The 27,110-nt window shown below is 43.5% G+C and overlaps 1 protein-coding gene across 1 annotated transcript; it reads left to right on the plus strand.

The window, feature by feature from the left end:
- Positions 1-1,174: 1,174 nt before the first annotated feature.
- Positions 1,175-25,257, plus strand: STAT1 (signal transducer and activator of transcription 1). Its single transcript, XM_039555039.1, has 25 exons — positions 1,175-1,251; positions 1,559-1,698; positions 3,800-3,928; positions 4,557-4,701; positions 5,383-5,481; positions 6,764-6,859; positions 7,518-7,596; positions 8,228-8,319; positions 8,546-8,697; positions 8,956-9,114; positions 10,137-10,229; positions 10,668-10,727; positions 11,891-11,920; positions 12,007-12,100; positions 12,996-13,037; positions 13,514-13,597; positions 14,152-14,250; positions 14,728-14,863; positions 16,680-16,735; positions 17,891-17,985; positions 20,009-20,148; positions 21,304-21,489; positions 21,983-22,058; positions 22,476-22,578; positions 23,156-25,257. The coding sequence occupies exons 3-25, from the start codon at positions 3,801-3,803 to the stop codon at positions 23,177-23,179; spliced, it is 2,268 nt and encodes a 755-aa protein (XP_039410973.1). The 5' UTR covers positions 1,175-1,251; positions 1,559-1,698; position 3,800; the 3' UTR covers positions 23,180-25,257.
- Positions 25,258-27,110: the final 1,853 nt, after the last annotated feature.

The raw sequence follows: 27,110 nt of genomic DNA on the forward strand, positions 1-27,110 counted from the left end.
TTCCTCTCATATCAGCTCTTGCATGTCTTTCCATTCTAACCTCTTCTCAAAATCTTAATACAAACAAAACAGGGGATGGCCTATATTTTTGACCATCTAAAGTTCATGAGAAGTATAGCAAGAAAAGATCAGATATGGCATGAGAAACAGTCTCCTCTCTCCTTCTTCCCTGCTCCCCATGCAAGGCAACCCTTCGACTCTGAAGTATTAACTTCAGCCCAATAAAACTGGTGTTCCTGAACAGCATTGTGGATCACGTTTTGGCAGGACAGTTTCTGCTATTGCTTCAGAACAGATTTTTGCAGAGGGTAGGCTTAACATTTCATTGAAAAGCACATGACTTGAAATCATTTCACTGTTTTAAAGGAACACTGGAATAATTTCCTGTAGGATGAATATATACAGCCCAAGCCTCCTTCCATTAAAAAAAGTGAGAATTTTGTTCTTATGCCACTATGAGTACGAAAGTGGTTCTCTAGTAAAATAGTGGGGGGGGGTGAGGGGGGGGAACACAAAAAAGGGGTGCCCAGATACTACCAGAGAAAACAAAATGTCTGCTTTTAAGTACTTCTACTGTGTTTGTGCTTTTGCTGTGTTTTGCAACAGCAAAGTAAAAAAATGTGATTGTTTTGTGCTGTCTTGGTGCATCACTGTAATGGTCCTAATTAAAAAACATAAAAACGGTCAGTTACCTTCTTCCATAGTTTTTTTCTATAGCCATGTTTATATATCCACTACTCCCTAGTATTTCATGCCACGAAGTTCACCAAACGGACCTCTGATTTCTTTCTTTTATGGAGTAGGACCTGCCTCTTCCATCTGAGGAGGGAGGGTGCACAAAGTACCCTGGAGACCCGCAGCAAAGCCTGGATTTAATAGGCCGGTCTCTGTTGGCTTCAAACACCAAACAAAACCCAACACACCACGTTGGTCCAAGAGACAGCCACAGCGTCCCTGCGAGCAAGGCTTACGAGAAAGGGGAAGGGAACTAACGCTCAGCCGCCTGCATTTTAGCGGCGCCCGGGCTAGCAAAGGGGCTGGAGCGCCCGAGCCAAAAGCCGCAGCTGGGCCGGCAGCCCCCGCCCTCACGGCACCGCGCCGCTTTCGCTTTCGCCGGCCCGCTGCTTTTCCCAGAAGTCACGTGACGCTCCCGCTCCGGGAACGCCCCCGCGCCGCCCCCGCGCATGCGCACTTGGCCGCGCGGCTCCCCGAGCGCAGCCGGCAGCGCGGCACTGCCGAGCCGGACCCGAGGTGAGGGGAGCGGGCCTGAGGGGCCGGGGGGATGGCGCCGGGAGCGGCACGGCGGGGCACTGCCGGGCACTGCCGGGCACTGCCTGCAGCTCGGGGGCCGGCGGCGTGAATGCCCGGTGTAATTAAAACTGTCGCTTCCTCAGACTGTCCCTGCCCGCGGAACACCGAGCTTTGTGCTTTAGTGTCTTTGCACCTGGGGCAGCGGGAGATATCTTCTAGCGGTCTTCATTCCTTGCAGGGACACCCCTGCTCTTCTGTCATCTGTTGCATCTGCTCCCAAGTCCGACTCTTGGCTCCTTGTCCACAGCTTTCACTCTCCGTCCATCAGCATCTCCAGACCTGCCCTGCCCGGGAGCGCCGGAGCGCCCGAAGCGGACCCCTGTCCCCGGCACGGCGCTGACGCTGATCCTGTGCCTCCAGCATCGCTGGGCAGCCTCTGCTGAACAGGTGCGGTGCTCCCAGCCGCGGGGCTGAGCCGGCCGGCAGCGAGGGGAACGCGGGCAGGGAGCCGGCCGAGGGTAGGGACGGCTGCCGGGTCCTTTACTCCCGAACCCCGCCGCGTGGATCGGCCGCGATCCCCCGGGAATGGCAGAAAATGAGGTAGAGAGGGGCCAGGAAGGAGTCCTGGGGTGCATCAGGTGGCCAGCAGGTTGACAGAGGTGATCAGCCACCTCTACTCGGCCCTAGTGAGGCACATCTGGAGTGCTGTGTCCAGGTCTGGCTCCTCAGTACAAAAACAAGAGGAGCTACTGGAGAGGGTCCAGCGGAGGCCACAAAGATGATGAGGGATCTCTCTTACAAGGAGAGACTGCGGGAGCTGGGCCTGTTTAGTCTGGAGAAGAGAAGGCTGAGAGGGGATGTCATCATTACATATAAATATCTCAAAGGCAGGTGCCAAGAGGATGGTGCCAGACTCTTCTCAGTGGTGCCCAGCAACAGGATGGGGAGCAATGGCCACAAACTAAAACACAAGTCCAACATGAGAAAGAACTTCTTTACATTGAGGGTAGCAGAGGACTGGCACAGGCTACCCAGGGAGGTCATGGAGTCTCATTTTTTGGGATTGCTAGAGCACATTCAAATGCTGTATTACCTGTAATCTGAAAAGCACACGCATGAAAAGCCTCAAAACCCTCACTTTAAACAACATTTTTAACTACTTTGTTTCTCACACATAGCACATGCCAGGGGCACTGGCATACAAACACTAAAGGATTTGGCAGGAAGGAGCATAGAAAATAGTCCTTCACCCTGATGCTGTCCTGGTCTTTTGGACAGGTCTTATAGGCAGTCAGTAAAAAAGAGTGGTGTGAGTGGATTTGCATCTCACCACCTGTATTCTCGGCCTGAACTGTTCCTTGGATGTATCTTTACGTGCCATTTCCACTACAAGGTGATAACCTGCAGCCTGGAAGGCTAACTGATCTGCTGCCAGAGACCATAAAGCCACTCTGTCACAAAAGTGTTAGGACTGAGAGAAGCTATTCTGTACAATATTAGTTCATTTAAGCATCCTGTATCTGCTGGAAAGGTTACTTGAATTTAGCTTGAAAAGATGATCATGAGAACTAAAACACATAGGCAAAACATCTTTCCAGTACTTCGGACTTGAGATCTAGTCCATTTTCAGAGCAGGCAAGTGTGGACACAAAGCAACTGAAAATGGGCACTTAGAGGGCTCTTTGATTTTTCATGCATGCTCTGGCGGGGGGTGATGGGGAATACATCCGCACAAACAAAAGGCAATACTCCACGTTCAGGACCTCAATTATGCAGGGTACAGGTATCAAACACACAGGTCCTCATTCCCATATCCCTGCTAAGCAAGAGAGCAGTAACACTAGCAGTACCCTAAGTGCCATGAAAAGGGGTTCAGAGGAAAAGGAGAAAAAAAAGAAAGCACCACACAGCCACTCGCTCACTTTCCCCTCCTCCCTATGTGGTGGGATGGGGAGAGAATCAGAAGGGTAAAAGTGAGGAGCATTGTGGGTTGAGATAAAGACAGTTTAACAGGTGAAGCAAAAGCCATGTGCACAAGCAAAGCAAAAGGCAGGTGTTCAGCCATCCTGGGAAAGCCAGGCTCCATGATGCCTAACAGTGACTTGGGAAGACAAACCCCATCATGCAAAATTTCCCCCTTTCCTCCTTCTCCGCCCCCCAGCTCTGTGTGCTGAGCTTGATGCCACATGGTCTGGAATATCCCTTTGGTCAGTTGGGGTCAGCTGCCCAGTGCCCCTCCCAACTCCCTGTGCACCCTCAGCCCCCTCACTGGTGGGGTGGGGTGAAGAGCAGAAAGGGCCTTGATGCTGTGTAAGCCCTGCTCAGCTGTAACAAAAACATCCCTATATTACCAACACTGTTTCCTGCACAAATCCAAAACACAGCCCCATGCTAGCTACTGTGAACAAAATAAACTTTATCCCAGCCAAAATCAGCACGTTCCGATTTTGTCAATGTTCATGAAAACTTTAAATTAGTTGTTTTTCACTCGTTCAGTCCAAATACTCCTTAAACATTTACACTGGCTGTTTTTTCACCCCTTCCTCAGGATGACTCAGTGGTATCAGCTGCAGCAACTTGATTCCAAGTTTTTGGAGCAAGTTCACCAGCTATATGATGACAGCTTTCCTATGGAGATCAGGCAGTACCTGGCACAGTGGCTGGAAAACCAGGACTGGTAAGCACATAAGTTTATTAGGCTTTGGGTTGTGTGATAAGCAATGCCCTCAGACATGCAGTTACAGGCAGCAGGAGAATGCTGGGGAAGCAAGCTGCTAGGTGAACCTTTGCTGGTAGGATGCTTCGGTAGCTATGTGGATACTACAGCATGTGTTCCTGCCCCTCTTCAGGGCTTTCTAGAGGGGCCTGATGCCTGGAGTAAGTGTCCTTGCTCACATTGCTCTCAGTGGTGGCTGTTTTAAGACCAATTAGTTACTGCCTTTGTAGCTCAGTCTCTCACTCTTCAAAGACTGAACTTCTGCGAAAGTTTCTGTGGAGTGTCTTCTCTTTGGAGAGTGGTACAACATGCACGTGCATCAGGGTCACTTTTAGGTTCCTGACGTGCATGGCATGAGTAAATGAATTTGAAGAGAATGTGGCAAAAAGAATAGAGAAACAACATTTCTTTATCAAGGAAAGTAAAGTCAAGTTAAGAGAATGAAATTGGCTTACATTTGAAGCTAATTCTCACTACTTGCATATTCTACAACTGGAGTTGGGGATTAAAAATCAAGTACACCTGTATGTATTTCTTGGATCTTGTGTTGGAAGTGTATTTAACCCAAGCATGCTTTAAATTATTCTAGGGAACATGCCGCCAGCAATGTCTCATTTGCTACGCTGTTATTCCATGACCTGCTGTCACAGCTTGATGATCAGTTCAGCAGATTCTTGATAGAAAACAATTTTTTGCTGCAGCACAACATAAGGAAAAGCAAACGTAATCTTCAGGTACGCCTGGGTTCTATATATATACATTTGCTTGATTTGCTTCAGTGCAGTTGGATGCCTCCAAGCAACTACCCTGCCATGAGGGGTTTTCGTAGAGGATGTGTGAGAATCCTGATTTAAAAGCCAGAATTCAAGTGTTGCTCCATTTTTGTTTTGATTTGCTATGGTTAGAAAGTTACAGTTTAATTATCAGAACAGCTACAGTTTGAGAACTACAGGAAGAAGAAAACCCCCCAGGGTAGCACCATCCTGAGCAGGGCAGTACTCGGTCTGTAGCACATTTCCAGTTTGTATGCAGGTAAAACAATAACGTTGAATTTGCATCCAGCCTGGACTGTGTGTTAAACCAGCAGCCATACCAAGGTGTGGGAGGATGGCTCATAAGGGATGAGCTCTCTCTAGGACTGTAGGGTATTATCCCACATCTCCCAGTAATGTTTGACCCTTTCCTGTTGTTTTGTGCCAATTCTGTCTCTTTGTATGCCAATGAACTACAATAGAAACTCGTTCTTGGAGCTGGTTGTGGCTGTCACAGCTTGTAATCCTTTAGCAGGCTATGACCAGTGTGTTCCCTGAGGCTCACACACTGGTAATTCCCTATTTTTTGCTAATCTGAAAGTTACTGAAGGACAAGAAATGATGTGTATGAACTTTAACAATAGACTGTGTCTCTAATGCTAGGATAACTTCCAAGAAGACCCGATACACATGGCAATGATCATCTACAACTGTCTGAAAGAAGAGAGAAAAATACTGAACAGTGCCCAGGCGTCGAATGAGGTAACAGTGTTGAAATGTCTGCTGCAGTTGTATCTCCCCTTTCCTATTATTTGGGATAAGGGAAGTGGATGAAGACTGTCAGGGGAAACAGGCTGTTCCCTCTCTGCACAATAAGAAGTTCCTTAAAAAACAGATGAGTGAGCGCTGATATGTACCAGCTGGACAGCATGGCTTTTTTCTCATGAATGAAGCGTTTGGAGAATAAATGGCCAGGAAATAATTTTTATTCCTTGAATGATGTAAAAGCTATGCTGGTTGTTTTAATGCTTCTGTAGTACGATGTAGCCTGATATGCTAATTGGATTTTGTTTTAATAATTAGTGCTTAACTTACGTATCCAGAAAGATTTTAGATCTGCATTTTACTCCCCAGTTTACTCTCTGTTAAGCAGCTGAGCATGCTTCTCTGGACTTACTCTGGGAAAATGATGCATCATTCTCCTTCCCAGTTGTCTCCAAGTATTTCTTTCTAATTTTGGTGGGGTTTTGGGGTGGTTTTTTTAATGAAGCCCTTTTCTTTCCTCTGAATTATAGGTAAAGCCATAGTTTCTCCTTCGTCACCTGTTCTCCAGCTTCTCACCTTTTTTTTTTTTCCTTTGAAATAACTGTTTTGCAGTAAAAATTCTGCAGTTGGGAAAGGCATGCAAAAATGTATAGATAGCTGTAATCCATTTATGTAGAAATAAAGTGATGACTGACCAAGCATGTTAATTCCCGGTGCTGAAATACCTCAGTTTATAGCAGGGCTTTGAATGTGCAGTGTGGGAAGAGCACTTGGGCACGGGCTTTCAACAAGGGGCCCTTTGCAACAGTGTCCAAAGCAGCTGCTCTCAGAGTGTGACTCTGACAGAGCTCCTGTAGCTGCAGCACAGCTGTTCAGTGCTGGCACGTGACATAAAGCACTTGCTGCTGCCTTTCCAGTGTGCAATAAATTGGGGTCATCGAAAAGGGAAAGGGAATTACAGAATGGTTTGGATTGAGAGGGACTTTAGAGCTCATCTACCTTCCACTAGACTGGGTTGCTTGATGCCCAATCCAGCTTGGCCATCACTTCCACCACTGACTTAAATCCATGATGGGGAACCTTTGGCAGTTTACCAAAATAAATACTTTGTTTGTTTCTTTCAAATTTACCTGAACTTGATTTTCTTATACTACAAAATTTTAGTATGGTTTATCAGAGCCATGCTTCCTCAGGTTGTTTGTCAACAAAAGCCACTAATTTACATTAATGAAAAAAGTATGGGTCACTCTGTTTTGACTTGTACTGCTTCTTCCCTCAGATGGAAGTAGGGAATGTACAGAACACTGTGATTGGGATGCTGGACAAACAGAAGGAGCTTGATGCCAAAGTTAAGGCTATAAAAAGCAGTGTTACAGTAAGTATAATATAACTTTTCATAGTAGTGTTTGTTGATTCACAGATGTTGAAAAGCTTTCAGTAGTACATTAGACTTGATAAAGTGACAAATAAAAGTAAAGTAGGGGCTTTCAAGTCTATAACCAGGGATTGCCTGAAGACAGAAAGTACCTTGTGCCTAAATTTTAGCAACAAAAGCATTTTACCTGTCTGAAATACTAGCAACTGAGGAAAAAAACCTCTTAAATTGTAACTGACCAATTTGTTGTTAACTAGAAGATTTTTTTTTTTTAGCATACAAATGTTTGTCTTAATAAATACAGTCACAACAGAAAGCTTTTCTCCAAGCAGTACTTAAGAATTTGAAAGTTTAAAATGCTGTGTGCTAAGTTTTTCCACTGTAGCATAGGTTCTTCTAAATTCTGTGAACTTACATGGCTTGACCACAAAGGCACTTCCACACTTTAATAGATTTCAGCTAGCTGAAAAGTAGGAACGATGAATAGGTGATGAAATTTAGGAATATTTCCTGTTAGGGAGTTCCAGGAAAAAGCAGTGTAACAAAACTGGGCTTCATGTCTGTCAAGGGCTAGTACCAGGCAGTTCCTCATCAGATGTAGTCTTGCATTACTTGAAAATATTAAGTAATTGTGGCCACCCTCACTCATGCATTACAGGACGTGGAGCAGGACATCAAGGCATTAGAGGATATGCAAGATGAGTATGACTTCAAATGTAAAACCCTGCAGAATAGAGGTAAGTAATTTTTCAAGGACATCCCCTATTGCATGTAGTTTGTCAGAGTAAACTGCTCTTTATGTCAAGACACTGAGCCTAATGATACACGGCCAAACTTACTGGTAATGTCCCTCCTTTATTAACTCTGTTTCGCACTGAAACCTAAATTTCTGCATCTGTCTTTAGTTCCAAGTAAGAGAGCCTCCCTGTTAACACAGCATTCCTTTGTCCTTTGCAGCCCTTTGCCAGTAGAAGTAGCAAGCCCTGTAGGCTCTGTGGCCATTCAGCCATACACTTAATTAGGGATGTTTAGGCTTCCCTTTGCCGTCTTGTATTTCACAAATGCCAGACTAGCTTTAGGTTTTGTAGGCTCTTGTGCACCAAGGGAAACACACGGAGTCCACACTGGTTTCATTATACAGATCTGTCTCTGATGTCGAATTCTTTGTTCTAGAAAAGGCTTTAGTTTCCACCACAGCTGGGCAGAGCTGACTGTCCCTCAGAACAGGGACACGTTCAGAAGGTACTTAGGGAAGCACTGAGCTACAATCTTGCTTTTTGTATTTGTCCACTTTCCCCCCAGCATATTCCCCACCCGTCCTTCAGCACTCCTGCAGCCTCCCGTTCACAATTTGGACTTATTTTACAGAACACGAGTCCAGTAATATGTCTCAGGAGGAGTACAAGAAAGAACAGCTGAGTCTCCAGCAGATGTTCTTAAACCTGGACCTCAAGAGAAAGGTAGTGCTCAAGTTTTCTTTCAGAAGTCAGCAGCTCTTCATTTTAAGCACATGTTCATTTTCATTGAATTGACATAAAATAGCAGTAGAAAAGTTTTTTTTAATATGTCAGTTGAACTGGGGTCTTTGCAGAGTTTTGCAAGACAGATGAGCACTAGCTAAAACAGTACTTAGTTCTCCTGTATGATGTATTTTTAATAAACAGGGTAATCTCATGTTCTGTGTAGGAGGTGGTGAATAAGATAGTACAGCTGCTGCACAGCGCAGAGCACACACAGACTGCCCTTATTAATGATGAGCTGGTGGAGTGGAAGCACAGGCAACAGACAGCATGCATTGGTGGGCCACCCAATGCCTGCCTCGACCAGCTGCAGAACTGGTAAGTCTTTTGTAAGGCTGCGTTTGAGCCAGGTTATGAAGGAACACCACATCTAGGAAATATACTGATGATTTATATTATCCATTTTCATTCTGTCTTACTATAACTACATTAATTTTATTACCTAACTATATTTCTAGTGAGCATGAAGTGTTCTCCAAGCTCTGCCACATCCTCGGGGACAGTCACCTGGCTGGTGCCTCTGCATTAGAAAAATACAAAAACATGCTAAAAGTAACAAGATCGTGTCAATTTTAGGTTCACCACTGTTGCTGAAAGTCTACAGCAAGTTCGTCAGCAGCTTAAGAAGCTTGAGGAACTGGAACAGAAGTTTACCTACGACCCTGATCCCATCACAAAAAATAAACAATTTCTGCAGGACCTAACGCACACTCTTTTCAAACAACTCATCCAAAGGTAACAGACCAGAAGGATCTTTTGGTGTTACATGAATAAATAGATGAAGAGCACCTTCCCTACTGTTCCCTCAGTATTTCTTGCATAGTAACTTTTCATTTTCCAAGGTTTTCCTAAGTTTGTCACAAATATTAAACTGAATTACTGTTTTTGAGATTTACTCTATCTAGGATTTCCACAGGTTCAGGCCTGTGGAAAGGGTTTGTGATCAGTCATTATTGAAGTTAGCAGATGCTTTGCTGCAGTACACATTGATTACAGAGTCAAACTCCCAGTCTGTTAGTCCACTTCTTGCTTCAAGCTTCAACGCTGCAGAGTTCAGGTGAAGAGAGGCAAGAAACAATCTGCATCAAGCTGTGCCCAAGATAGATACACACTAGATTCTCCAATCCTTTGTCACTGGACGCATCATCTTTGCCTCCAGCACAGGGAGGCCAGCCCTGCCTCTGTACCACCTCTATGATGCAAGGTACTGTAGCTTGTAGTTACCTCACGTAAGATCAGAGTCCTATTCTGTACACACACAGTATATAAAAATTTGGGGTGTATCAGAGCCAGTTAGCCCCAGAAGTTTTGTTTCATTGGGTTAGCTGGCCCTCATCAAATCCCCTGCTAGTGTATCCATCCCTTGGGCACCTGTTTTTACACAGCACTGTCACTGTAAGAATTCAGGAAGTCCTGGGAATGGCAAACAAAGCAACACTCTTCACTTGCACTGTGCTAATTACAGCACAGTGTTTCCTTGCTGTTTTGATTTTAGGGAAGTCTGATGAAGCAATCTCCCTCTTCAAGCTGTCAATGTATTGCAGAAAAGCCAGCACTTTAAAAATCACTATTTCTAGCCCCATTGAAACAATTGAAGGGAACTGATGCACACACCTCTGTGTAGATAGAAACTGAGTGAATAAAGTGTATAGTATTACTGGTAAATCAGCATTCTTTTAAAGTTCACTTTTTATGTGGTTTCTTATTTAAGGACAGCACAGATAAACCACAGTGCCTTTAATCTGTTCTTCCCATAGCTCCTTTGTGGTGGAGAGGCAGCCTTGCATGCCAACACATCCTCAGAGGCCACTAGTCCTGAAGACAGGAGTACAGTTTACTGTGAAGCTGAGGTATGTTTTCCCCTTTCCCTATTCCTGTTTTGTGGTAAGGCTTTCCTGTCACTGGCTTTCCACAGCCAGGGGGATTGCACAGCCTGTCCTGTAGCCCAGGGGCTGAGGCCAGGAGGAGGGAAGTGCCATGGGCAGGGGCTTTCTTCTGGCAGAGTTTAACTCACATTCAGCTTTTACCCTTTACCAGAAGTGGGGTGTACTGAGTGTGTAACAAACACAACCAAACAGCAAGAAGACACGTGCAGAGCACTTTGTCATGCCAAAGAGTAACTCATTTGCCCATTTAGTTGCATCTCTAAATGCTGTCTGGTATGGAGCAAGCTTGGAGCCTGCACGTGGCCCCAAGCATGTTCCTTAAATATCTGTGGTAAGCAACACAATAGAAGAGAACCCATCTTTTTCAATTGCTGACATAAAAAAAAATACTTCTCTTTCCAGATTGCTGGTGAAACTGCAGGAACTGAACTACAACTTGAAAGTGAAAGTTTTATTTGATAAGTATGTTGCACTTATTTCATCCATCTTATGTAAAGGTAAACAGTCCCCACGTTCAGAAACCAAAGAGCAGTCACATTGTAAGTGTTGACTAGGCCAGCAGCAGGCTGGTTCTCTGTGACAGCAAGTACATCCTTCCCTTTTTCTTATCCATTCCCTTGTTCTAAATCTCTGACACCAGAGACATGTCACAAAGTGCAGATGGCTTCAGCTTCTCACCGTCATCTCCTCTGAGGAGAGCTCACTACTGCTAAATCAGGCACAGGGCAGCACCTGGGGAACAGCCACAGCTCTGCTGGGTTGTTTCACCTGGATTAGCACAAGGTGACAGTGTCGAATTGAACTCCACCCTTTCCAGTCACATAATTCAGTCATGTCTCTAGAATACCTTACTTTTTGGGTAGTGTCTAGTAAGAAATACGGTTATCCTAAAGCAGCCTTTGAGTTAGGGGTATAATCTGCCTACCTGTAACATAGGACATGTTCTCAATCAGAGGAAAAATCACAGCAGTTGAAACAGTTTAATACCAACCTTCTGTATTTTGTAAGCAGTTCCATACTTCAAGGGCATGGAAAGAAATATGACAGGCTATCCAAAATAATGACAGGGACTGTGCTTTCAAGAAAGCAAGTGGGTTTTTGTCTTCTCAGCCAAGTAATTTTGTTCACTTGAAATGGCTTTAGGGTCCAGAAACTTGCATAGAATAGGGAAAAAGTAAAAAAAAAGTTCTTATGTGGTTGTGGGAGGTGAGGCTTTGAGAAGTGTGCTAGACAGAATGCAACTCAGTAGAATCCCAAGTGCTGGGAAAACCAATTCAAGTGATGCAGCAATTTATTCAACAAGTTTTAAAGCAGATTTAGAGTAGCAGAACTATATTCTTTTTTCCTCAGCACAAGAGAAAAAAATAGATAGAGTAAAAGAAAGTACTTGCTTTGATTATAAAGCCCCCATAGCAATATTAAGCCTCAGTAAAACACAGGCTGTGTAGCACAGTATTTATTTTGACTGCTTGAACCAATTGCCTCATCTTTTGCACTAGAATTTCACAAAAGCATTTTACCAGTTCTCAGTCAGCTCTGTCAGCTACTAAAAAATGCACATTTTCTCTGTCTCTGGCAGAATCTTTAAAAGATTCTTATTTTGTCTTTTTTTTTTTTCTTGACAGAGATGTAACTGAGAAGAACTCAGTCAAAGGGTAGGTGGCATCAGAGTTTTGTATATTTATTAGGTTCTTTCAACAAAGTTGAGATTTAATTACATTTTCTCTCTCTCTTTGTGTAGGTTCAGGAAATTTAATATTTTGGGAACAAACACAAAAGTAATGAACATGGAAGAATCTACCAATGGAAGTCTAGCAGCAGAATTCAGGCACTTGGTAGGGGGTTGGTTTTTTCTTTCTTTTACTGATACAGCCACTTAATTTTGTTGGTAGAGTGTGGTAGGAAGGAAGCAAATGGCTTTTGTTATTGAAGTCATTATTTACTTTTGTGTAAAGAGGAACTGTGATTATCTCCTTTTTCTTTGTGCTTTCCTTTTTGAAATATTTGGCCTGTTTCAATCAAAATATGATTGCTTGTCACTGAAATAGGGACAGGAATGCAAGCAAGACTATTTTCTGCTATACAGATTATGCTGCAATGGGTTCTTTGTAGGAGGAAGTTAAAAAAGCCTAGAAAGGCTGGTTTGGGCCTTTCAGAGGAAGGCCCACAGGTAGGGAAGCTTGGAATAGTTCAAAGACCTCTGAGTCTGGAAGATGAAAATTGTCAAGGAGTGGGCAGCTGCAAGGAAGTCAGTGCCTTCAGCAGACTGTACCACACTTCTGATCTGCACATTGCGAGGGAACAGATTGGTTCCTTCCTACCACAGGAAAGGAAAAATGCAAGTCCAGGACCAGGGAACATGGAACTCTCTCTTCATTGACCACAACTGAGGCTGCTTAGAGTTTACCATCCTATTCAGAGGGGTTCTTTGATAAACCAATATTCCATCTGATTCTGATTTCATACTGCTTCTGTTCTTAAAAGGCCTCTTACATAAAGGCATTGCATCATAACTGTGCAATATCTTTTTTCACAGATGAACAGTTTATAAAGGCGTAGTAGTTACCTACAGTTTAATCCTTTGGCTCCCACAGCTTAGAGCCAAATAGAATCAGGCACTAGTGCAGCAAGTTTGCATACAGTTGAGCAAGTGGAGCATGCAAACCTCCTCTACCACTTCCATTTGTGGCTGACATAAACGAGTGACAGAGGTTTTTTGTTCGTTTGCAGCAACTGAAAGAACAGAAAAATGCAGGGAGCAGAACAAATGAGGTAAGCAGCACTAACCTTTTCTTTGTCAAGTTTTAGCATAATACTAACAAGGCATTCATTTAAGACAGTGCTCTCTGATCAGACCCATGAAGACACTCATGGGATGAGAGATCATAGGGGAGGAGTTCAGTGTTTCTACAAAGGGATCCATGTAGGAACAGTCTGCAAGGAGAACTACAGCCAGAATGGCAGTGAGGGACTCTCCCACACTGGCATCTACCTTTAACAGGACTTCCTGGCAAGCACTGATTTTTCTGTGGCTTATAGGTGGTAGTAGCCACAAAAAAACCAAAAAACACATGCCTGGAGAGGCAGTTCTAGGAAGTCAGCACTGTCACTTGACTTTGATCTGTAAGCTCTTACTGAGGTCTAGAGCACGACTGTGGGCAAAAAAGGGTTTTCCCCATAATAAAGCCACACTTCTTCACCCTAGGAGTTTTCAGTCCCTGAAAAGTTTTCCTTTATTTTTTTTGAAGGGTCCTCTCATTGTAACAGAAGAGCTTCACTCTCTGAGTTTTGAGACGCAGCTGTGCCAGCCTGGTTTGGTAATAGACCTAGAGGTATGTCTTAGATGAAACAGACGGACCTCAATTCCTGTGTGTCACTCATGCTGACAATCGTAACTTTTTTTCCCTCTCTTTTGTTTTCTTTTTTTCTTTTTTTTAAGTACTGGGATATCAAGCATTTTCAGTTATTTCAAAGTATGGGAATGACACTTCACAACTGTGTATAGAGACAGAGAGAGAATGCTGTCAGATCTCTGGGTAAATAAGAATAGATGCGCTTTGCAAAAGTGTCTGATACCTAGAGGGCTTAAACCACAGGGTTGGTTATCAGTTTACATTTATTTCAGAAGCAGTGTGCTATGAACTCTACTGTCACTATTAGTGCTGTCATAACTGACATTAAAGTCTTTATTAGATAAAAATTACCCAAGTTCTTTCTAGTATTTCATCATACTGATATTTTCTCCCCTACATACCAACCTCTATTGAAAAAGTAAAGACTGTGCAAGCAGGGAATTAGAATGGAAATGGGTTTGTGAATAATCTCAAGGAGGATTGTGGCAGCAGTGCAGGGTAACCTGATATGTTTCCTTTTGTGCCCCTTTCAGACCACATCCCTTCCCATTGTTGTGATCTCAAATGTGAGCCAGCTTCCCAGTGGATGGGCTTCTATCTTGTGGTTCAACATGCTGTCTACTGATCCCAAGGTATTTGCAGGAAAAAAATATTTTATCAGGTACTATATGTAATTTTCAAGCATTGTATGCAAGTGGCTGCTGCATTTTAGCTCTGCAGATGACTCTTAATGAGTTTCAGGGGTAGAGAGAGGCAGCAACTTCCCTGACCTAAACAGAGCAATGTTTGAAACCCAGATTAGGGGAGGATGTATTCAGGATATACACTATGACAAATGAACAATCAAGAACTCAATTATGGTGCATTGAGTAATCCAGCAATTCTGCCCACTGGGAGAAGACATACCCAGAGCCCCAGAGATTGCTTTTCCTGGTAAAGAGTGCCTGGAAGAATAGCTGCCTGCTTCTGCAGAGCTTCTTCTCAAGCTGACATCCATTCTTAAATCTGGAGTTTGTTTTGGCAACAATACACTTTTATAAGTTCAAGTGGCATTCCAAAATGAATGTTTACTTGTATTATGTAGCTTGTATTTTTCTGTTTCATTCTAGAACTTGTCATTCTTTCTGAATCCGCCTTGTGCAAAGTGGTCTAAGCTTTCTGAAGTTCTGAGTTGGCAGTTTTCTTCTGTAACAAAGAGAGGACTTAATGCAGATCAGCTGAGCATGCTGGGAGAGAAGCTTCTTGGTATGGTTTGCTTTCATCACAGATGGCCTGTTTCAGTTGAAGCTAATTCTGCATCTTTTCCTGCAACCTATTTTAAGTTTTCATTTCCTCTCACACCTTTTCCCCTTCTACAATACAACTTTGTAGCAATTAAGTATTTTCCGCTTTTCAGTATGGCAGAGTTTGTAAATGAGATCATGTCATTAAAAAAATCTGCCATTCTAACTTGGGAGTTCTATGCATTAGAGCAACACCAGTTGGGCCTAATTCTGCCTTTTGAAGTAACACTCGTGTTTAGTCAGTCTTTGAAGTGGATGTTTCTTGGCATCTTCTGGGTTTTGTTTTTAAATCCACCTCCATTTATTTTAACTCCGTGCATGCCCTGAGCTGCAGTGGGGATTCACTCTGCATAAACACAGTTGTAATATCAACATGCAAACACTATGGAACTGCTAAAGGATATCAAATAGAATTATCTCCCACATGAGTGTCCTTAGTAAAAGCCTCATCAGCCATGGGGTTTGGAAACAAACTCCTTGCAGTTTGCCTGAATAGGCAGGGCACTTGCCACTGCTACTGATTTTGCACAGTAGACTCTAGATGAAAAATACTGTTGATTCAGTATATTTCACCGACCTTAAGTTTCAGGAAAAAGTTATATTTAAAAGGTATTTGAGTTTAGTGTGTCTAGGTGGCAAGTACAGCATTCCACTCTCTAATTCCCCCAAGACATAAGATCTGACAAAAAGCTGCTAATTTTTAATAGATTACTTTTCAAAATTCTACAAGGAGAATGATTTTTTTGTTGTTGTTTGTTTAATTAACCAACACAAGGAGACCAGTGATATATTTCTATGGCAAATGTGCATGTCAGAACTACAGGAATTTTGTTGAGCTCTGGTAATGGTAGACTTGCTCCTTACATCTTACCTCTGTAGATAAAAATATCACCCAGCTGAAAAAATCCTGGTTGCTGAACACTGTAGATTCAGGATTCCTCAGTGCAAGGAGGAGACAGAACTAGCAGAGTGCCAGGCTACAACCTGGTTGTAGCTGGTTTTGCAATGTGAAAATTGAAAGAATCTTGATCTCTTAACACCAAGCAGTATCAGTAACAAGCTCCCTAACCCAGTTCATTTTCAGAAAAATGACAGAAAAAAGCATATTTATTGGAAGCCATAGCATGATCATTAATGGAAAGAATTTGGCTCTGACTACAGTCAGGGTCTGCAAAGCTCCAGCTACTGTAGTCACAGCACAGGACTTTTCTTTGTGGTTTGGATATGGTTATGAAACACTGTGGACATAAAAACAAGGCTGGGGGAAACAGTTGCAACAGGAGTAAGATGAGTCTGTGTTTGGGGTAGACCTGGGAGTCAAGAGTTTCTGGGGCAAAAGCCTGCAGGTCACCAGAATCAAGGTAGTAAAGTGCTTAATCTTAGAGAGATACTGCAGGGTCTGCTGAGCCCCTGCAGAGGAGCTTGTGGGCTGCAGTCTTCTTGTGCAGGCAAGAACTACGCAAGGATTCAGCCTCCTTCCTGGAAGCATTTTGAAGCTGGCAAGTGTTTGGTGCAGCGCAGCACAGGAAGTGTCAGGATGGATTGGCTCCCATGACGCAAGGGCTGCCCACACAGATCTGGTTATCGTAAAACCTCCCAGAGGGAACTTTGCACCCTCCCCTGCACTAGCTGTGAAAGCACAGCAGCCTGCCCTTCCTTTTCTTTCGTAGTTCAACAGTTGAATTCCAAATAATAACTCAGAACTTGGTTTTCTAAGTACTTCTAGCCTTACTAAGTAACTTATGGAACATGACTGAAGTAAAATGTATTGTGTTCAGGGCCAACAAACGGAGGATCTCAGGATGGCCTTATTCCTTGGACAAGATTCTGCAAGGTATGAGCTCAGTTTTAAAAGCTGAGATGGAAGAGGGGGTCTCATCTTACTTTACTGTGGATTTTGTTTGGGCTTTTTTTGTTTGTTTTTCCCCCCAGGGTGCCTTCTTTCTCAGTAGGATCCTCTCATTATTCTAGACCTTACATAGTTATGGGAGGCTTTGGTGGCAAGGTTAAAGTAGCAGCAGAAGGAGGCAAAAGAGCTTGCAATGGCAAGGAGTAGATGATTTTGAGACTGCTTTTGATCCATGTAAACTCCATAGGAAAAAAAAATGTATCTTTCAAACACAGCACCTTATTATTAATGCAGCTGCTATTAATAGAATAGTTCTCCATTTTGACTATTACAGAAAACGTAAACAAAACAATCAGCAAGATGAACAATTCTTATGTATCTTAGTGAAGGACATTTCCCAGGCCAGGAGCAAATGGATTAGGGTGAGGATTAACACGGGGTGGCCAAGAGGGTCAGTATGATGACAGAGAGCCACACCATGCAATTTCACAGCCCTGGCTGCAGCAAGACAGGAGGGCTCTTCATATTTTCTTTAGCTTTAGACCCTAAACTGATACAGATAAGTAGGCGATCACAGCAACCAGGAGCAGACTCCAGGGGAAGAGCAAGGCTCTGGTGACCTACAAGCACTGAAATTCATTAATGTGGATGTCTCATGAGAAATTGAGATCCAAGTCTCAACAGAAAGTGTCTCTAAAGCTTCTGCTAGCCAGCCCAGTTAAAAACCCCAATGGAATGGGTTTGCATGTCCAACAACTCAGTAAGGATAGCACCCAGGCAGGGAACAAGAGCCTTTTTTCTGCTCTTAGACCAGTGTTACTGCATGTGAGAGGTGATGGATCACATATTTGTGGGTACTGGAGGCTCAGACAGGCATTTTTCTCATTCTCCTCTTGCCTTAAGATTCAGTACATGCTTCGTTACCAATAGTTCCTGTCCTGGAGAGACAGAAAAAGAGTCATAAGAGAATATGGGGAGGGTGGGAGAAAAGAAAAAGGGAGAAAAGAAAAGAAAAACACAAGAACAAGTAGACAGTGGCAGGATTGAAACCTTGCTTTCCTCTCTGCTTAATGAAACTCATGTCTCATTATCCCTGTTTTCCCTACTCCCATCCCTGCCTTTCCATATTCTGAATTTCAGGAAAACATAAATGATAAAAATTTCCCCTTTTGGCTGTGGATTGAGGGAATCCTGGAGCTTATTAAGAAACATCTCCTGTGTCTCTGGAATGATGGGTAAGACCTGAGTGAAGTTAAAGATGTGGTCATTGCCTCAGACCTCACTTTCAGGCCAGCAGTTGCACCCTCAGCTGCTGGGTGGTTGGTTGTGCAGAGAGTGGAACTTGAAACCAGAAGAATCTGAAGCAAGTGGATTGTAGTATTGAGGAAACCTCTGGTGCGGCAACTGCTAGAAGCAGGAACGTCAGGTGACTGAGTTGTCCCATTTAAGTCACAGAGCAGGGCTTTGAATGTTAGATTATATTTTGTTTTGCCTCTGCTCCCACTGTAAGTCAGTTCTTTCCACATCCTAGAACACAGCCAAGAAAAACTGAAGCACAAGGACGTACAAGTCATAGTGATATGATTTTAAAAAAACCAAACTGCCTGCCCAAAGAGAGTTAGTGTGAGCTGCCTGGAGGTGGCAGCAGCCAGACTTGGAATGCCTGTGCCTGCACAGGCCCAGAACCCAGCAGTCTTCACTTATTTTAAGACTATTACTAAGTAGAGGGACTCTGCCAGATGGGAACACAGTTCCATTTGCCCTTTAATACTGGTTTAGTAAACTTTTCATTCTGGGATTTCCGATTTCAGAAGTAATTCTGCCCAAACTAGGCTTATCCAAAGTCACAATCCTGCCTTTTAGCTTCAGCCACATTATGAAACCTCATCAAACAGCACACTGACAGTGGAGTATCCCACAGTTCTGCAGGATCTACAGCAGCAGGATTGCTTTGTCTTGCTACATTCAGCAGTGGGCTTCACATTTTTACCCCCCCAGGTCCAGGAGAGTTCTTCAAAGCCTTGTTTCATTGCCCCAAACCTCCCCATTTCTTTGATGAGGGGGCTGCAGTGCAGTGGGAATATTTGCCACCATTACTGAAGCAGAGTGTCAGTTCTGGGATTGGGATTACATGTGGATTTGGTACAGGCTTGAATAGCAGAGACTCCCCTTGTATACAAAAGGGTAATACAGCCTCAAGAACACTTGCCTTTCTTCATACTTGAGAGATAGGAAGGCAAAAGACTTCCTTATACACAGGATATTGACTGCTGAATGCAATGTTACCTAAAGCATGGTATTTAAACCAAAACACAAAACTCACCAATCAAACCCCCAAACCCCATAAAACAGGGCAGCTTACAGCATCTGAAATTCTAAGCAAAATTATGATTATTTAGTATTTTTTTGTGCAAAACCCTCTTTCCCTAACTTAATGCACACAAGGACAGTCATAGTACTCAAAAGTTCATTATTGATGGAGTATTTTGAGGAATAAGAAGCAGAGAAGTTCTGACCTTTGAAAAAACAAAAAAAAAAAACCCTATCAAAAGCAAAATATCAACCAACAAAGCAACCAAAACCAAACAGGTGGGGCTTGGCCAGGGTTATACCCTAGTACTGACTTGAACAGCTCCCTCCCCAGTACCTGTCCAAATCAATCAATCTCTTATAATTACCACACCAGCCTCCTTGTCCATGTAATAGCATCTGTTGAGCATACTGAATAAGTCACACAAGCTTAACAGCTCCTCTAGAAAACATGCACAGGGACCAAAGCAAACCCCACACCTCTAAGAGTGTAATCTGGCAGCTAGCAAAGTTTGTTTCATCAGCCAAAAAGGAGAAACAACTGTTCCTTAGCATTCTTTTGAAGCTAAAGCTAACTGCTAGCTGGGATCTGACCTTGTTACACACATGCAACTTCAGTTCTGCTTGCACAGCCCAGCTTTGACAGCAAAATGGACAATCTCTTTTGTTCCAAGTTCAGAAAGATGTTTGTATAAGCCCCCAGGCGAAAGTGAGAGTGCTGAGGGAAGCTGTGGTGATTCATGGCAGCCAAGGGGCATGAATCACCACCTGACTGCAGCCAGTCAGTCAGTCCTGCTGCCAGCTGTTCACGGGACAAAGCCTTCATGAAGCTTTCAGCAGTACTCATCTTTTTTAAGTGAGGAAAGCTTTTTAGTTTTCCTAGCTAGCCCAGCACAGCTTAGGTTTTATGTTGAGGAGTAACTCAGCTCTTTCTTTTCAACATTACAGCTGCATCATGGGTTTCATCAGCAAAGAGAGAGAACGTGCTCTACTGAAGGACCAGAGCCCAGGAACATTTTTACTGAGATTCAGTGAAAGCAGCAGGGAGGGAGCAATCACCTTTACTTGGGTAGAGGGATCTCAGAATGGTAAGTCAGCAGCAGAGAACCTTTGTTCATGTACTTGCATCAGAACAAGAAGTCTTTATGCCCTTCTCCTCCACCCTGAGGACCAGCACAACACCCCTGCAGCAGCAGGGCACAAGCAATAGCAGGGACACACCATACTTGGGGTAACTCAAACCACACAATGAATTGATCAAGGTTTCAGCTAGCACTTCCCAGGTTCTGCTTCTGTGCTGGAAGTTGGGTAGGAAAAACTGCCTGGACTGTCTTCCATGCCTCCTTCAGCTCTCTCCCAGCCTTTAGTACACACACACCTGCATCTCTTTCCAAACCCAAATGGAGCTTTTGTTCTTGCCTTCCCACATTCTGCCTAGGTAAATTACATACTTCATTTTCTAAGCAGTTCTCCTTCCTCCCGTTGTTCAAAAGGATCAATGAAGAGCTTGCTTCTTTGAAAGAGTGAGCTGGACTCGTTTCTCATCTTGAGGAAGCTTGGAGCCATCACAGCTGCAGAAAGTTATAACCTCCCTTGTACCCAGTCAGGGCTCTCCCCTTACCACACTAATTACACAGCCCCCCCTGCCAGCATGGGGCAGCTGTTGACACTTTGATGAGCCCAAATCAGGGCAGCAGGTGGAAGAGAAACTGCTGAATGTACTTGTCTGACTTCTTCCCTTTGCTACCTGAGACATCCAAAAGTTAAGCAAAAGGTTGATAGTATTTGGAGCATTCAGGAAGGCTTATCTGTGTCTCTTGATGATTCATAAAAGCCTCAAGTGGTGTATTTGGATCAAACTTCCTAATAGGCAGCAGAGTCTGAATGACATAATTTGGAAGAAGGTTAAAAAGGCAGCACAACCTGAATTAGTTAATGAAATACTGCAGTTAATGAAATACTGCAGTTAATTTCCATGGACAAGCCACACCAGTCATTCTGAATACAAAGCACGCCAAGAACCATCACTGTGTGCTTTAATCCCCCGTGCCTCCCTACCCCACAGAACAATTATGCTCCCTTTGACAGGCATGAAATATTTACTGCAGCAATGTAGGTGTCATTCAGGCAAGCCTTTTGCTCATGTGGACTCTGAATTTGGGGAAGTGGCTGCAGCTTTTCTGGACTCTTTCAGAAAAAACCTTGAAACCACCTTTAAGAGTTGCTGCTTCTCTCCTCTGCAGAGCTCCAGTTCCACTCAGTAGAACCCTACACCAAGAAGGAGCTCTCTGCTGTGACTTTCCCTGATATCATCCGCAATTACAAAGTGATGGCAGCTGAAAACATTCCTGAGAACCCGCTGCGATTCCTGTACCCGAACATACCCAAAGACAACGCCTTTGGCAAATACTACTCCAGGCCTAAGGAGGGTGAGTGCTGTGAGGGGCTTGTGTCTTTTAGCTTGTCTGGTTGTTCCTGAACTACTGGGGCACTGTACCATTTCTGTGGCGTGCAAAGAAGGGGAGCAGTTGGCCTCAATGTCTTGGCAGCCTGTCCCATGTTTAGAGGTTAACAAAGAGGCACAACATGAGATCTAATCAGATCAAAAAACTGAAACCCCTAATTGTCACTGGCCCTCCAACTCAGCTGTCATGTGAGCCCGTGAGCTGTTTCAGAAATGTAGGTTCCCACTAGCAGCCCCGACTGTGCCTGGTTAGGGGAGGGGTTTCTTTGCCATCTTTTATAGGAGGAAAGGGAAAACTGACTAAAAATGGAATAAATTAACCATAGTGCTGTAAACTGCACGACAGAGAGACTTGCACATTATCTGGGTCATAGGCTATATTTTTGGTATAATAAAGATGAAAATGTGACATAAAATTGCTGAAAAAAAACTCCACAAGCTTTTTTTTCTCCTTGAAGCACCAGAGCCAATGGATTTGGATGGTCCCAAGGGAAACGGCTACATCAAGACTGAGTTAATCTCTGTATCTGAAGTGTAAGTTCCCACAAAAATGCTGGATTTTTAAGAACTGATCGTAAGTTTTTAGCTGTAGTTCGTGCTTCTTCACAGTATTTAACCTGTAGGTGCCCCTGTCAAGTCTTTCCTCTTTGAGAATCTGATCACAACACATTAATGCAGTGCTGTGTTCAAAACACCATTTTTAGGTATAAACCCTATAAACTTGCAGGTAGTTGTACTGGCAAGTAATTTCCTGAAAAGCACGTTCTCAAAGACTTGTTGGACTTCTTTGGTTAGGATGTGCACCCCTGAATAGCCTGAGTTTTCATTTAGAGCCAGGCTCTTCTTCACAAGAGGCCTCCTTAGTGGCCCTTTGGGCCTTGGAGCCAGACAGGGTAGCCCAGTTGTGCCTCATTCCTTCAGTGACGCTGAACCCCTGCTCTTCTCCCTCAGCCACCCTTCCAGGCTCCAGTCTCCAGAAAACCTGCTCCCCATGTCTCCCGAGGAGTTTGATGAGGTGTCTCGGATGGTGGACCCAGCAGACATTGATACTGTGGTACGTATCATGAAACAGCCTGGAGCAGGGGGTTGAGTGAGAACTTGCTTTTCCCCTTTTTTCCCCCCCTTCAGACATACCTCAGACACCTAAGCAAGCACTTGAGAACACGTCTCCTCACATGGATAGGAAAAGCTGGGGCTCCAGAGTTAGACTGGGATTGCCAGCAGTTGTTTTTTCCACTTGTCTGCAGGGAGGGGGGTGAAGAACAGGAGAGCAAAGCTTCTTGTGTGTGTCTTGCAGGTGGAGGGAAGATGGGAAGGGAGGAAGGAGGATCACAGTAGTGCTTCCTGTGGGGTCTGTGTGGGGAGGGCCCGGAGCAGGAGTGCAATTTGGAAGTGCTGCCCTGCCAGTGCTGGTGAGGTACTGCCTGTGAACAGAGCAGTGCCATCCTTGCAGGGTGTGCTTCAGAAAAAGAAACAAGTTAAAGTCATCCCTCCCACTGCCCACCCTGAGTAGTTGAATCCTAAGATGGGAATCAGGTGTGATTGGGGCAGAACGTGGTCACGCTCTGTGGAGAGCAAAGACTTGGGAACTAGGGCTCGGCCTGTGTCATGGAGGTTTCCTTTTCTTGCAGATGTGTACACACATTCAGCTCTGAGCTTTGGCTGAGTTTTCCCTGCGTCATTAGCACGGCCGATTCGCTTCACACATCCTGTGCTGTAATCAATGCCTTGGGGACACACTTCACTTCCTTGGTTTCTCAACCTGAAGGTGCAGTAGCAATTTTAGCTAATGGGAGTATCAACAGCAGCAGCCTGAGTAGCCTCCTTACGTGCATATCTTTGTTTAATTAGCAAGATACCGTGCCAGAGTGGAGGAAGAGCAGGATGGGAATGTGAGCTCCTCAATGACAGTGATAGGAGAAACGTGCATTCATTGTTTAAAGGAATTAGTTAAACATTTAAAACAGTTGACTGTACACAGGAGGCTTCAAAGAAAAGCTGGTTCTTCTGCAGAGGTTCTGTTCAGAAAGCTTACACCTTCAATTTTTGTCTGCAAAACACTCTACAGCTACATGCCCCACCAAATCCCTGTGCTGCTGAAGTTTGTTGTGCTTTTAGTTTTTCTGGGCATGGCACTTTGAGAGAGCAAAAGCGCAAAATGTTACCTGCATTTCATTTCTGCAGTTTTCCTAAGGCTTAATCTTGTGTAGGATGTTTCACACAATCTCTCTCATAAAAAGCATTTCTTAGGACACCACCTTCAAGCTGCATTGGCATATGCTGAGCTTGCAACCCAAGGTGTATAATCAAGACTAAAGCCTCTGCAGACTGGAGTCATAAGACAAAATGAGAACCTACTCTTAAAGAGTGCAAAAGGAATTGAAGTATGTTTCTGTTAACTGTGCTTAGTCTGCCGAGGCTGGGATCGGTCACTCCTAACTTTTGCCATAATACAGACCCCATTTAGGTTGTAACAGGGGGAATGGAACTCAGTTTTCTTGTGCATTATGAACCAGGGCATTTATTTAACTGTTAATTTGAATAGCTAAAAGCTTCTACAGGCTTTGCTAATGAAGTGGGTTTGTAATTAGGGGTAAGGCACAGGAGGGTGAAGAAGTTACAGTTTATCCAGAGCAGTGGCTGCAGGATATGCAGTGTGCAGTACTTAAAGGATGAAGCTGTGCTTCCACTAGAGGAGGAACAGGTTTGTTTCTCAGCAGGTTGGAAGGTAATTAACAACTCAAGAGGTGAGGCTGTTCTAGGCAGGTCTCTCCCTTTAAGGGTACCTATTAGTGCAGGCTGCTAATTAGCATGGAGCTGAGCAGAGGGGCTGCAGAGCACTTGTGCTGCACCCCACCTGTCCAGGGACAGGAACAGGGCACCCACTGTAGGGGCCCTCCCTGCCTGAGCAGGGGCTTGGACAAGGTGACCTCCCAAAGCCTCTCCAGACCCATCAGCTGCTGTTTGGGAAGTAGAGGACTGGTTCAGTTTGGTGTGTTGTGCCCAAGACATCTGATGTGCCCCCTGCAAAAGCTTCAAAGAAAAATTAAAGGACCTAGAGCAAGTAACACATGTATTTAAATGAAAGCATTGCCAACACAAGAATTTAAATAAAAGCCAAACTGACTTATTTTTGGTGCCCTGGGTTACTGAGACTAACAGTGCTACAGGAAATAGCAAGTGGTGACTTAATGCCTTTATCTTGCTGTAACTAGCTGAATGTGCATCTGTTGCTAATACAAAAACCAAGTTACTTGTTTTTTGAGCTATGCTTTGTATTCATGTTCTACATGTTATTACTTTTATACTTCAGTTTTGTGAGAGTTAAAGCAGTGGCCTTATTCACAGGTTGGTCCTTCCAGAGCCGGTAGTTCTGGAGGCAGTGATTTTTCCTCCATAGAATATTCTTATATATGTTTTAAATAAATGGAACTGCTAGTTGCCACTTTTGTTCTCTCTCTTGTGTTGTCGTCATTTCTATTTTAAAGTGGACATGTCTGTCAGTATTTTACTACTCTGTATCTCATTTTGAACTCGTTTGTGCAACTAAGGAGATACAGCTCTGAAGCCCAAGGCAGTATTGCAGCTTTTAATTCTCTGCATTGTTGCAGGTCTGCCTGCACTAGAGTTCTTAGAAGGTGACTGTTAACTTTGTTTTATTACTGCTTCTGTCACTTCATTAATTTGTTTCTGTCCCCACACAAACTTCAATAAACTGAATTTGAATTTCTAATTTGAGTCCTCAGTAGAATAACTGATCTATGGCTCATCTTTGCGGGCTACCAAGCTGGATCAGTGCTGCATCGTTTTTCTCTGGGGCAACTAAGTGACAAAATCCCTCATCTCACACTTGTCAGGCTTTTATATGAACTGCACAGCCAGACAGAGAATAAAGGAAAGAAACTGTTGGTGTGATGAAGGATAGCAGGAGTAAGGCAAGAGAAAGCTAGAGCTGTTGGGAGTTCCTGGCCAATCCACTTAAGAATTCCAGCATTAACAAAAAGCAGCCAGTGAAAGGACACAGCTCTGGAAGTGTAGGTTTCAAAATAAACACCAACAAAAATCAGAAAAAGGCTACATTAGATAAATGCATTCTGATTTCCTGTATGTTTTGCACAGTGGAAATGACCAGAGTAGGTTTTCCTGGACAGCCTTCCCCATGACTGAAGACTTATTTCAATGGCAGTCACACAGATAACCAATAAAACCCACCAGCACCACTATCATCTTGGTATTTCCATTTATTATGCTGTAAAAAGCAACACTATCTGGATTTTATTTCTTAAAATAAATAACTTTCATTTTCAGAACCAGTACAGCTCAAGTTTAGATTCATTCATGGGAAACTGCTAGAAATACATTCATCACTGTCTAGTCCCCACAATACAGAATCTAAAAGTCAAGATCAGCCCAGTCAGTTACAATGACCAGAAGTACACTGCCAGTAAATATAGTCACGGATAGTCCAGCTCTGAAGCAAAAAAATCCGGTACAATAAAGTTTGTTCACAAAGGCTAATTAATGCTAAGACTACGACAATATTTCTGAGTACAAAGCATTAAGTTAGCTGAACAATTTTAGGTTGTGATACAGAAGAAACATATATGACATAAAAACAAAGGAGTGGGGGAATCTTCTTTGGAGCATAAGGAAGTCAGCGTTGGTAAAGATAACCAAAAGCTATTTACTGTAAAATCTACATGTCAGTGTCATGAATGATAAACAGCCAAACCAATGTACTGCATATATTTATAAATAATGCCATGTCTACATAGCTGCATTGCTGAATTGAACATTACAAAATAATCCATCTTCTCACAATGAGAAAATACTAGAACTAACCAGCAAAAATGCACTGAAGCTAAGACCGGCTAAAAGCACTCGGTACGAAAGCATTAAGTTGAGGAACAGCTATGATCTTCAATGTTAGCTCAGTTAAAATCCTTCTTTTGGTTTTGGTTTGTTTATATCATGTGTACTATATAATATACCTATGTTTAAAAACACCAGTTTGAACAATGCAATGTCAGTTAAATAAAGCAAAATCAGGTATTTTTCTGAGAAGCTATAGGATGTGTTGTAATAGGGGGAAAATAGGGAAGATTAGCACTGACATTCGTAATTCTGAACTAGGATCCATCTGAAAATATTCCTTTACACTGAAGCAAATAAATCTGTTGCCAGAGAAAAGATGCTGGAATTTAGATCAGAGTGCAGCAGAGAAGAGGCCTTGTGCTACCCAGTGACTGGTGTGGCTCAACAAGGAGCCAGAGGCCATTTCATTTAGTTCTTGGTTACAACAGGGGTGGCTGTGACACAGGATGTGAAGAGAACGGGTTAAAAGCCTTCAGAAAAACAGCTGATCTTCAGAAGAACAACAAAAAAACCCAAACCAAAAAACAAACCCAACTAGCTTAAGAACAGTAGGATTCTTGAGAAAAAGTGTTTGATAACCATGCCAGCCAGCTTTGAGATGCTATTTGAGGGCTTTGGACTTTCAGACTCTTCAAAGATTTCACCATCATGAAGACAGTCACTGCTTGTGATGAGTACCAAGCACTTTTCCATGTGGCTTGTCCTCCCTGC

Source organism: Corvus cornix, chromosome 7, assembly GCF_000738735.6.
Source record: "Corvus cornix cornix isolate S_Up_H32 chromosome 7, ASM73873v5, whole genome shotgun sequence".
NCBI lineage: Eukaryota > Metazoa > Chordata > Aves > Passeriformes > Corvidae > Corvus > Corvus cornix.

What these genes read in the sequence shown, in the direction of transcription:
- STAT1 (XM_039555039.1), top strand. Translation starts at nt 3,801, where the DNA reads ATGACTCAGTGGTATCAGCTGCAGCAACTTGATTCCAAGTTTTTGGAG. An exon ending in CAGTTTACTGTGAAGCTGAG is followed by an intron (nt 10,230 to 10,667) that starts GTATGTTTTCCC and finishes TTCTCTTTCCAG; the next exon opens with ATTGCTGGTGAAACTGCAGG. An exon ending in GTGAAAGTTTTATTTGATAA is followed by an intron (nt 10,728 to 11,890) that starts GTATGTTGCACT and finishes TTTTCTTGACAG; the next exon opens with AGATGTAACTGAGAAGAACT.